Source organism: Megalops cyprinoides, chromosome 1, assembly GCF_013368585.1.
Source record: "Megalops cyprinoides isolate fMegCyp1 chromosome 1, fMegCyp1.pri, whole genome shotgun sequence".
Classification (NCBI taxonomy): domain Eukaryota; kingdom Metazoa; phylum Chordata; class Actinopteri; order Elopiformes; family Megalopidae; genus Megalops; species Megalops cyprinoides.
In genome coordinates this window covers 71087615-71100597 of record NC_050583.1, presented here as the reverse complement: position 1 = coordinate 71100597, position 12983 = coordinate 71087615, and the positions used below count along the sequence as shown (strand labels likewise).

The following is a 12983-nucleotide window of genomic DNA, read 5'->3' as shown; positions in this document are numbered from 1 at the left end:
CCTAATATCAGGATATGTACCTCAGTTCTTCAAAGCAGCAGTTATTAAGCCTCTCCTCAAGAAAATCAACCACAACCTCAGTGAATTATCCGGCAATTATCTAATAATATGAATTATCAGGTCCACCTCAAACCTCCCATTCCTCTAAAAAGTATTGGAGAAAGCTGTTAGTAAACACCTTCACTCATTCCTACACTCCAGCAACATATCAGAATATATTAGATATTTTTTCAGTCAGGGTTCAGACCGCATCACAGTACAGAAACAGCCCATTGACTTGAAAACCTGGTCGATCTCAGCGGACAGGCTCTGTCATATTTCAGCTCAATCAGATCAATATCAATTTGTCTATGTTGACAATGCCTCCTCCAAACACTCAAAAGGAAAGTATACCACATAGTATGCCACAATTAAAAGCACCTCTGCTTTTCTCACTATATATGTTTCCTTTTAGCAGTGATATTCATAAACTTGGCATTAAAGATATAAACAAATGGATGAATCACAACTCTCTCCTCCTAAACTTGGACAACACTGAGGTGTTAGGAATTAGCTCAGAGTCCCTCAGAAGTATATTCAGATTCAGTTTTAAACTTATGTGGCACCGAGGAAGGACGATGAGGGGCACTGCTGCGGTCTGCTCGCTAGCTACCCTGTGGTTGGTTTTTCTCTCAGTCTCTCTGCTCTAGTTGTGTTGTTTTTTCTGGTTCATTCATCCATCTGTATATCTACCTGAGTTTGTGCTACTAACCCCTATTGTTCTGTATTGTCTTCTCCCTCTCCCACACATACACTAATCATTCCTGTCCGAATCTCCCCTCCCAATCTTCGTAGGTGGCAACCTATGCAACCTCACAGTCGTAACCCGTAGAACCTTATTCATCCACCTTGTTCTGCTAATATAACTGCTGTCATTACCGGTGGCCTCTGGAACTGCCAGTTGGCAGTACAGAAGGCCGACTTCATCTCTGCTCAGGCTTCCATGCTGTCCCTGCACTTCCTAGCCCTCACGGAGACGTGGATCACACCGGAGAACATCGCCACTCCCACTGCCCTCTCCTCTGCCTTCACCTTCTCCCACACCCCCAGACCCTCAGGGAGGGGTGGAGGAACTGGTTTCCTGATCTCCCCCTCGTGGAGTTCCCATGTTGCCTCCCTCCCTTCCATCTCCCCCACCTCTTTTGAATTTCACGCTGTTACTGTTTCTTCCCCTTGTAAACTACATATGACTGTTCTCTCTCATCCACCAGGCCCTCTACAGTCATTTCTAGATGAACTGGGCACCCTCCTCAGCTCCTTCCCTGAGGACGGCACTCCCATCCTGCTGCTGGGGGACTTCAATCTTCCACTGAACTCTACTCAAGCCCCTTTCACACATGCATTGGACGCCGGAACATATCCAGCCCTTACCCGGAGGAGCTGTACGTGAGAACACAAATGTCCGAATCAGTCGGACCGGACATGTGACGGACTTCGTTCTGCCAGCTCCCTAGTTCTGCCAGCTCCCAAGTCCGGCTCATGTCGGAGTGAGCCCATGTGTGAATAGAGCAGGTAACGTTCCGGAGAATCCACCGTGAGCAAGTGGGCGTGTTGATGACGTTTCTATCTTTCTATCAGGCGACTGGCGCGAAACCAGAAGAATACAAACATCTGCCTCGTACTCTTTTCTGCATTCACATACATTGCTTTCCACTGAGTGTTTCTCAAAGTCAAGGATGCTTCCTTGGTAGGATGGGTCCTTCCAAGTCACGTCCTTCTGAGGCTAGGCTACAGATAATGGAACAGTCTAGCGAGTGTACAGGTGTGCGTCATTGAAAAGGTTCCACCTTCAATTCTGTGCCACAGACTCTTGTACGTGAGCATAGGATTGTGGGTGCTTGAAGGACGCTGAGGATACATGCTATGCATCCTTGAAAATTGTCTGAATGAGGGACTCAGTCCTTGGTAGAATTCAAAGGATCCTCGACATTGGAACAGTCCTTTGGTGGGATTTGATGGCGTAGCATCCTTGAAATGCAGCCGTTAAGGATCCTTCCTTGACTTTGAGAAACACCCACTGTTTCGTTGACATTGCGGATATGTTCAAATACATGCTATTTTGAGTCCAATGGTCATTAAAGAGATAGCTATACTGCCAAAACTTGTCTCTTACGATGATTAATAACGTTGGTTAGTAGTTTATTATCTGATTAGTAGCTAGCTAAGCTGTAGCTAAGTAATAGTGATAGGTATAGTGAGGTAGGTGAACTGGTGACCTAACATTACATAGCGAACAACAAAAACTTACCTTCTTGTTATAATAAATGTATAATTAATAATAAATTTTATGTACCGGTAGCACCATTTGGATGGCTACGTCTGATTTTTTTATAGGCTACTCAAAAGTACAATAGCTATGTTCGCCTGCTCCTCGTCTGTGCCACATTATGTACCCGTACCACTGAAAGGTAGGACTTTGAAAAGAAAAAAACTGAAAATACTTAAACTCACGAATACTTTAGATGATCTCGTCAATACTTTTCACTCATGAGAATGCAAGTGGCGTCTAACTGGAAAATACCACAAAGAAATCTGGACGTTTCTAAACTCGCAATGATTTCAAGCGACAATGTAACATGCTACAAATGTAATTATTAATGGTCGCATACTGGGTACTACACTGAAAAAATAGCATGCAGTATACAGTATATACTTGTGTAGTACGCAGTACACAGTATGCAGTAGGCAGTTTCGAATACAGCCACTACGATTTCTGCAGCATACTTTTTGCGTCATGTCCTGCCTCCTGCATGCTCTACCCAGGCGCCACCCCTCACCTAAACCAAACCGGAGTATTTCCTGTAGGTGAGAACACTTCTGTCATGGACAATCTCCTGTTGTGTGCTACATTTGTGAAAGGGCTATTCCGGCCAATTTCCGGACCTGATTTTCCGCACTTTGTATGGAGTTCATATGTGGAAATGGCTTCAGTCTGCTGGTATCCTCCCCCTCCTCCAGTCCTTTGACTTCACCCTAGTGGAGTCCCCACCAACACACAAGCCTGGCAACCAGCTGGACCTTGTCTTCACAAGAGGCTGCCCTGCTCCTGATCTCAGTCACACCTTTCCACAACTCTGATCACTGCTTCCTATTCTTCTCCCTCCCACTCATATCCTCCTCTAAATTCACTGCTCCCACCCCGTTAGTGTCAGCTTGATGCAACCTTTGCACCCTCCCCTCAAGTGCCTTCTCTTCTGCTGTGTGCTCTTCTCTCCCTTCTGCTGAAGCCTTCTCACTTCTTTCTGTTGAGGAGAAATCCTCTACTGTTCTCTCTGTGCTGTCCTCCTCCCTGGACACCCTCTGTCCCCCTGTTACCAAACCAGCTTGTCTGTCCCCTCCCAGTCCCTGGCTGACTGCATTTGTGCAGACAGAGCCAAACTTCATGCAGCTGAAAGGAGATGGCGGAAATCAAAATCCAGATGACCTATCGCATTTCCACTCTCTTCTCATTTCCTTCTCATCTACCCTATCCTCCACTAAGCCTGCCTTCTTCCACTCCAGGATCCAGTCCGCCTCCCCTAACCCTTGCAAACTCTTCTTTACATTCTCCTCCCTCCTCTCCCCTACTCCTCCTCCTCCCCCCTCACCCCTTTCTGCTGATGACTTTGTCTCCTTCTTTGAGAAGAAAGTAAAAGACATCTGCGACTCCTTCCCCTCGTCTCCTCCCATTTCGGATCCCGCATCCACTGTCACTCCCACTACCTTCTCCTCCTTCTCCCCCCTAACTGACTCTGATGTTCTACAACTAATGAAATCCTACCATCCTACTACCTGTCCTCTTCATCCTATCCCTTCTTCTCTCTTTCAGTCCATCTCTGAGGACATTCTTTCCTTTATTTCTTCCTTAATCAACAGCTCCCTGTCTACTGGTATAGTTCCCTCTGTTCTGAAGAGGGCACGGGTCATGCCACTGCTAAAGAAACCAACTTTAAATCCAGCTGATGTCAGAAGCTACCGTCCAGTATATCTTCTACCATTTCTCTCTAAAACCCTCGAATGAGCAGTCCCATAACCAACTTTCTCCATATCTCCTCCAGAATAACCTCCTGGACCCAAACCAGTTGGGATTCAAAGCCGGCCACTCCACTGAGACTGCCCTCCTCGCAGTCACAGAAGCGCTTCACTTGGCTGAGACCGTAAACAAAGACAGGAGAAGCATAGAGGTCTGCAGGCTAAGCTAAGGCTAAATCCGCACTGGCCAGCGCTACCCAGCATCTTCCTCGCCAATGTATGGTCTCTGGCGAACAAGCTGGACGAACTAAGGACTGCAGCTTCATGTTTTTTAAGGAAACATGGCTAAACAATGATGTCCCAAACAACGTGGTGGAACTGGAGGGGCGCACGGTCTTCAGGGCTGACAGAGCTGCAGCAGCGACAGGTAAAAGCAGGGGCAGTGGTTTATGCATGTATGTGAATAAATCATGGTGCACCGACTCTCCCACCACTGAAACTTATTGCTCTGCTGATCTGGAATGCCTGATTATTAAGTGCAGACCCTTTTATCTACCACGAGAGTTTACGTGCATCATTGCTGCCACAGTTTATGTACCACCGGATGCAAAGGCTAAAGTAGCCATGAAAGACCTAAGTGCCGCTTTTAGCAAGCTGCAGACATTGCATCCAGACGGGGCCTTTATTGTTGCTGGGGACTTAAATCACTGCAACCTACGTATCGTGCTTCCAAGATTTTACCAAAATATCTCATGCACCACAAGGGGACATAAAACCTTGAATCACATCTATACAAATGTGGCTGATGCCTACAAAGCCACTCCCCTCCCCCACATGGGACAGTCAGATCATCTTTCATTGTTTCTGTTTCCCAAGTATAGCCCGGTCAATCAGGAGCAAATTCACTCATTTTACACTAGACCTTGATGGTGTCTCCCTTACCTCGAGTGCAGCTATCAAAGACATTGGTGTCGTAATTGATCCTGAACTCTCTTTTGAAAGACTAACACTTCTAGGACAGCCTCCTTTCATTTGAGAAATATAGCCAAAATCAGGAAAATTGTATCAATTAATGATGCTGAAAAGCTAATCCACACTTTTGTAACATCCAGATTGGACTACTGCAATGCCCTCTTGTTGGGATGTGCAAATGTCTCACTAAAGCCCCTTCAGCTGGTACAAAATGCAGCTCCTCCTATCTTAACTAGAACAAAATGCTTTGAGCACATTACCCCAGTTCTAGCTTCTCTCCTTTGGCTACCCATTAAATACCGGATTGATTTTAAAATACTTCTACTCACATTTAAGGCTTTAAATGGGCTTGCCCTTCCCTATCTTGAGGACCTTCTTCACCTATACCTTCCACAAAGAGCCCTTCTTTCCCAAAATTGGAGGCTTCTCATCGTTCCAAGAGTGGGCAAAACTACTATAGGCGGTAGAGCCTTTTCCTATCGAGCCCCTCTCCTGTGGAACAGCCTACCCACTGAGGTTCGGGGAGCAGACTCTCTCTCGACCTTTAAGTCTAGGCTCAAAACATATCTATACAGTAAATCCTTCAGCTGAGGGACATAGCCTGATGCTGGCATGGATCATAGAGTCTCTGGTGGACTAAGTGGTCATTACTGTCACTTTATCATGGCATGGACTCTGTGCTGTGATCTGGTGTTGACTGCCTTAGGGTTGCCCCCATGATTATACCAGTCCCTTGCCTCACGTCCCCTAGGTATGCTGCCATAATGTTAGTCTGCTAGGGTTTTTCCTTGTTGCACAGTGGCATCTTTTTCCATGCCCCTCCTCTCCTGCCTCTCTGCTGTACATTCCTGCCATTCTTATCATCCACTAATCAATATTTTTCAATTTTGTTTTCCTTACCTGGCTCCAGGCTCCTGCCTGGAGCTGTGACTCAAGCACCACTTCGGGACCCCTAGCTCAGCTTCCTCGCTGTCATTCCTGTGGAGCCCTCCATGTACGAAGAACTGGACCCTCGAGGACTACATGCCATGCATATTCTGCTGTATAACTTTTAAGATTTAAGATTTACAATACTCATTATGTTTTACGCACTGTATATTGCTGTGTCTTACTACCTACATGTTTCAGTATTCTTAAGTACTGTTAAGAACTTCTTAGGAAATTCTTTCCCACTCAATTTGTCCACCTAGTACCAGCCAGAAGCAGATGGGCTCCCCCCAACCTGGGTTCTGCTCAAGGTTTCATCCTATTAGTCAGGGAGTTTTTCCTTGTCACTGTTGCCTTTGGCTTGCTCTGAGGAAGTATCAGGCCTGAAATACCGATGTAAAGCTGCTTTGTGACAGCTCATGTTGTAAAAACCACTTTATAAATAAAACTGAATTGAACTTTGTATTTGCATTTTATTCATTTGTCAGACCTGCCTGGCCAGAGCTTTATTCAAAGCACGTTACAAAAATTTGTTGGAATTTCAAGACTCAAACTAATCTGACTCGCCATGATATATATTTGTTTATCAAGCAGAGATTGTCAAGATGTCAAGAAAACCAAGACATTTCATACCAATCCGTACCCTTTTTGTATTAAAGCCAGATTTACAATTGACTGCCATTTGCTGCAATGTAGATAGCCCAATTAGAAACAATGTAATATTTAAATTGCCTGAATGCTATAAAACAGGATTATGCAAATTAGATTATTATTTTTCTTATCTTAGTTATTTATCTTTGTTTGGCTGTGGACCTGAGAGCCTGAACTATTTTCTTTTCTAGAAAGGTTTTAGGAGGCAGATTTAAGTCCTCTGTGGGTGTTTTCCCTTATAACTTCATGTACAAGATGTTGGCTATTTTGTTATTCCAAAAGTATCTGCAGTGTACTGCAGGTGTCTGAGCCTTCTACTATTTCGCTACTCTCTTTTGAAACAGTCTACATGCTCATGTTAGGGATGCAGTCACTTTCACACTCTCCAAGTCTAGGCTTAAAACTTATCTTTTCAGTAAATCCTTTAGTTGAGGGATGAGGGCTGGACAACTGACACAGTCCATAGAGACTCTGGTGGACTGACCTGTCAGTGCTATCATTAGATCATGGCATGATAACTCTGCAGTTCTAGTGGTGTCCTCATGACTGTGCTGGCCCACTGCTTCCCACCCTTAGTCAAGCTGCCATAGCCTTATTCTTTCAGGGTTTTCCTTATGGCTCACTGACCACTCTTCTATACTTTCTCACCCATCCATTTGATCCTCTCTCCACTCAAATACATCTTCTTAATAATGGCTTGTCTACCCCACACCTGCTGGGCTCTTCATATTTCTAATCGACCACGCTGAAATAGACACTGCTAATTTAGCATGTTAACTTTGGCAATACCTGCACAAATTCCAACAATTCTGCTACTGAAGCACACATATGCACATGATAGCATCCTTACTGTGATCCTTACACTTATCCCTACCAGATATTCATTGATAATAAATCATGCTAACTTCACACCAATACACAAACACTAGTGTCCTTACACTTATCCTACCATCAAAATGGAAAAAAATGCACTTGATTGTGCTACAAAACCTCTACAATCGACCTCTATGGGAGGCACTCTTGCTATCCATCCTCACCGCTCAACCTCTGCTGCTAAATCTACATATCATATTTTCCTTTCATAAGCTTCATCCACTGAGTTCTCCCATGACACTATCAGTTCTATAAAATGTGCTACATGCTGTCTAACTGACCATAACAGCATATCTGACTTCAAACTAGCGCTATTTCCGGCGGAATTACGTGCTTTCCTATCAAGTCTACCTCCCCTTAGCTGTCCTAGCTCATGCCTGTCTGAAACCTTTGCTCGTCTACTTTTTTCTCACTAACAGACAAAATGAACAGCTAGACTCTCAGGCCTATTACTTATCAAATTCACTTGTCTTCTCTTTCCTCTCAAGAGAAACAACAGTTCCCGGCTGGAAATTCAATGTTCCAGCCATGTGTGTAATTATGGTATACAACAACTGAACTTTCTTACCTTAGGATAAATAACATTGAGCACAATATTAGCTAATATGTCTGACTATATTCATCATATACCACAGCCTTCATGCCTTACTTTTTCCCCACTGATTTACCCCAAAAATATGTTTGTGAACTGATTAATCCATTAAACATTTTGAAGATGCAGTCACTGTTTGTGACCTCTATTAACATACCTTTCCCACATTTTACAGATTTTATCTAAACTCACAAAACATATTAGAAACACATTTGCCCAATACATTTTCCATGGACACCACTGTCAACCTACTCAACAGAAAAACTACAAAGTACATTGGTTTGACACTGGGATGTGGTAGGTTAATCATCAAAAAAGCATCAAACTCAGAATCATCAAAAGTGACTCACAGAACATGGTCAATTGCTCCATGAGTGTTGGTGAGACTCTTCATGTGTTGTTCTTTGTCTAGAAGGTCCCATGCCCTGTTGTTTTGATAGTCTGTAAAGGTGAAAACTGTGTGGAAAGTCTTCGAAAACTGTACTGCTGCAAACTGAAAAAATAAATGAAAAGTTTACTATTAAATAACTGGTCAACATCATGTTTTACTCTAGACTGATAAGTACCTCCCCTGCGTACCTAGTCTTAATAAATTGGTGTTTGATTCTATGCATACTAATATACTGGACCTGCATTTTTAGCATTGTACCTTCTTTAAATAAATGAAGGCCTGAGTGCTACACTTTGGACAACAATGTCATGCGATGTTAACAAATAGGTTGGGCAGGATTTTTGGAGTGGGACTGTTTTTCTGCATCTTCCTTATTCTTTTCAACACTTTAAATCAAACAACAATCAGGCATCAGCGCAGAGAAATCTGAATGAGAAATCTAAACAAAATAAAAACCTGAAAAGTTTGAAATGTAAGATTTCAAGTTTCTTGGTGCCACTGCCATTCAATACAAATGTGCAACTGAGCCCTGAGGAGTTCAGTTGACATTCATATTTTATATATCATATATATTTACATACATCAAATCCCAGGATGGGGTGGGTAGGTCAGCCAGGGCTTCCTGGTCTCACTTCTGTCAGGCACCATAAGATTTGTGAACTTGTGAGTTGCTTGGATAACATCAATGGAGTAGCATCCATCCTCCAATGAGCACCCACTGCACTGTAGTGTGCTGTGTAACTACTGTATGTGCTTGAAATGAGAACTGTATTTGTCTTACTTTAAGCGCTTCTACACAAGTACAGAGAACATCCTGGACATAGGAATCTAGTACACATTGGCAGTTCCAAAATAGGTTTGCATAAAGGGGAAACAAGCTAAAAAACTGAGGTGACAGAGGTACTGCAGTTCAAGAACTGTGAAATATGTGACTTGAAAATGGGGCTACGTTGACCTCTTGGCATTTGAAGATTGAAACACATGCAAGAAAACAAGAGGAGAAAAACCTGATGATATTATGAAAACAACAAGATGATTTGGGTGAAAACTAGTTTTCTAGTTTCTTCTGTAAACTTTGTTTTGCTCATGATTTTTGTGAAATTTGTGAATTTTAGAGAAATAAAGAAACGGCTCTTGATCATCACAGAATGCATATGGTCATGTTGTCAGCATAAACATCAGCAAGGTCTGTGACATGCAATTTTTCACTTAGTTAATTCAGTCATGTGTACAGCAAATTTTGCTTGTTTTCTTTGAAGGGGTGGTATTTGGAAGCAATTGCATTTTTCATGAAAAAACTGATATTCAACAGAAATATTTCATATTGTAATACTGCAGATATTAAGGATTTGTTTTTGGCTAATTCACACATTTTTCATTAACAAAGTACTCAAAAACCCTTGCCTTCTAAGACAAACAACCATCTGACAAAAAAAGCTAAGTTATATTGCCAGCAAGGTAACCTGCCACCAAGGTCACAACCCGGTGGACAAAAAATATATTTAAATGACAAAAACTAATGCTAATTACTCTTAAAACTACACATTATTATCTTAATTATTTTATTAACTTCCTTAAATCACAGTAGTGTCTACAAAAGTATGATCTATATAGTGAAAACACTCTCATAGTAGTTTACAATGTGGTAAAGGACGATAAAAGTACTTACAGCAAGTGACTACTTTAAACTGCTATCACAGCTGTGGATAGCTAGGAAGATAGTATGACATTGCTTGATCATGGGGAAACTGGAGCGGCTGTGTATTGTTTGTAGGCTGCTCTGATTAATTAGCAGTTTCTAAACTTTGCTCTGACTAATCTGACTAGCTCTGTGGCTCTTTTGTCCATGGCGAGAAAAACTTTGAAACTGAAGTATATTTGGGGTATTTGATGTCTTTACCAAAATGTTTACCTGCTTGTACCCTTTGTTTGTTACTTACTGGATGACCAATGAATATCAATGGACAATGAGTCAACTCATATTCTCTAAAAAAGTGCCTAAATGGCATTTACAACCATTTAAGCAGGGCTGCAGCTGGAATAAATGCAGCTGAACTGTGAATGCAATTTAAATAGATATTGCTATATTTGTTTTACAGAATGTCTCCATAGCACTCTGATTTGTTTAAATCTCAGTTCCACAAATGAACGAATGAAAATGACACAACCATGTGTGATATTTGGCTGTCAGCATTGGCCACTGAAGTAATGGAATAAGTGAAGTTAAAACTGTATTTACTTGTATATTAACTAAGTATTGCAAAATATGGACAGGGCTGTGCAGCACATTAAATGGTATGGTGCTGTACATGGGTTTCCATCAGATGGCTGCCGGAAAGGCATGTGTGCACAAATAGCTTTCATACTGGTGAGCAACCTATGAAAGTCACTTTTTAAATTTCATTTTGCAACGTTGATGTAATTTCAGAGTGAAGCCATTCAAAATTTTAATTACAGTGCACACATATGACACATGTATATAGTTTAGTGTAGTTATTTACCTGTATGGAGGTGTTTGAAAGCGTCTTCATGATGTCAGCAATAAATTCTTTGTTCTTTTTAAAATCTTCTATTTTCAGACTTTCTGATCCATCAAACAGGAAGACAAGGTCAACTTTTCTCTTGGTGCATTCTGGGTAGGGAAAAAGTCCATTTCTATTTCTGGATTTAAAGACAGGCACTTGTGAAAGAATTCCCATCTTCAGATAAGGTAGAAAGATACATACTGTTTGGAGTTTAATTCATACTTAGAAAGCATGATAAACACTGTGGTAATCATCTATATGTGGTGACATCACTTGTAATGGTAATTTGTAGTACTGCATTGCAGCCTCATAGGTCCTGTGTTCAAATGAATAATTCTACATTGTTTAGAGTGCAGTGGGAGATCACAGCTCAATGTCCAACTGCCCAAATTAAGATATTTACTCATTACACTGTTTCCAGGCTGTTGAGTCATGATTGCAATGGCAAGTATTTTTATCAGGTATTTGGCTGCTGCTTCCTGAGATGGCCACCAGATGGCCTCATAACTTCCTGTATTATATGTCTCATATAGTTAATGTCTTCCAACTGTGTTTTGTTCTCCACTTATTTGCTCAGTCTTGTGTTGCCATGGTTGTTGTGTGTGAACTCTTGTACCAAGCCTGTTTTGTTTTTGAGTCCTGCCTAAAGAAAACTTTATTTTCTTTGAACCAAGCCTTTTATGTCTTGAGTCATCTCTGCACTTGGATTCACCCTGCTCTTTATTACAATTTTACATTAGCTATTTGCCCATGAATTGTATTCAGCTGAGCTGAACTGAAAATGAAAGAAAACCGATTGAGCTAGAAAAATTATTTAAACTCTGATGAACTACATGAGTTAATTTCTGGATCGGTCTTACAGTACCTTGAAAGGCTGGTGTGATATTTCCAATCAGTTGCAGCTGGTTATTGAACTGATAGCAGATCCCATTTAGGTATGAGTTGCTGTCACATTCATGAGCCAACCGTGGACTGCAAGCCTGAAAACAAATGAGAAGGACAAGATACAGTCAGCACTCTGTCACATACAGTCATAACCATAACCAAAACAGCAGCATCTAGACTTTTACAAATATCTAATCTGTACTGTCCAAAGGGTAATTTAAGTGAGAAAGTAGTGAAATTTGAAGATTACTTCACAGTAGGACACTGATTCTGAAGAACACATCTCTGATATTTTATTGCTTCTTGTTTCTTCTTATTTCTTTTGTTTTAATCACTGTCTCAGTAACCAGTTTATTACTTTAGTACTTCAAAGGTCTGGTTGGCCTGTGTAAGCCCCAACAAATTTTCCCTCTCCTGCCTACCTACACAGCACTGGATGCAAATAGCCTTTGCTGCTAGGCCCACTGTTTCTATTTGTTCTGGGCTGGAACCACCAGGCACAATGAGGTCCCTGCATAGCAATCATGATCAAGCGTGACTCATACCAGATGTACATCTTTGTGACAGAATCAGTGGCATTCTCTGAGTTTCAATGCAATAAATGCATTTTAAGTCACAATTGTAAGTGATGATTTGTCAGCTTAGAGAAAAGCCTAATGCTGTTGAGGGAGGACTCCAGGGTGCTTGACAGGATCACCACCCTAAAAGCCTTTGCAGCTTTGTTTTCAGGTTATATGTCTAGGCCTGAATTCTTTGTATGTCTTCCAAATTGCTTAACAATAGGTGAGTTTGTGGGTGATTTCAGCAGCTGTGTTAAAATGGCTCTGGAAATCTTCGCTCCAGTTAAAACTAAAATGGCTATCAAGCATAGAACACCATTGAAAAATGAAGCAACATGGATTTATAACACGTTTTATAGCTAGTTTTAGAAACAGTACGGGACCATAAAACCCAACAATATGTATTGTAATATTTCATATATACCCCATATGCAAAATCCTTGTCGTAACTACTTAATCTAGTGAGTTTGTACCGTAATTCATAGTTCTGATCTGCTGTGTGAAGTCTGCAGTTAGATTATAAACTTCAGATACTAGCAAGCTTCCAAGCAAGTAACTTTTATAAAGTTTCTAAAAAAGAAAAAAAAGGAATAAAAAATAAAAAGTTATATATGGGA

The 12983-nt window shown here is 41.5% G+C and overlaps 1 protein-coding gene across 1 annotated transcript in view; it reads right to left on the bottom strand.

Moving 5' to 3' along the window:
- The window catches only part of zmp:0000001082 (integrin alpha-D), a 97502-nt gene that overhangs the window by 65819 nt on the left and 18700 nt on the right, over positions 1-12983 (bottom strand). The window contains exons 5-7 of the mRNA XM_036533181.1: positions 11787-11901; positions 10898-11028; positions 8356-8498 (exon numbers count right to left, since the gene is read on the bottom strand). Of these exons, the coding sequence (XP_036389074.1) occupies positions 8356-8498; positions 10898-11028; positions 11787-11901 (389 nt within the window). The remainder of the gene's footprint in view (positions 1-8355; positions 8499-10897; positions 11029-11786; positions 11902-12983) is intronic.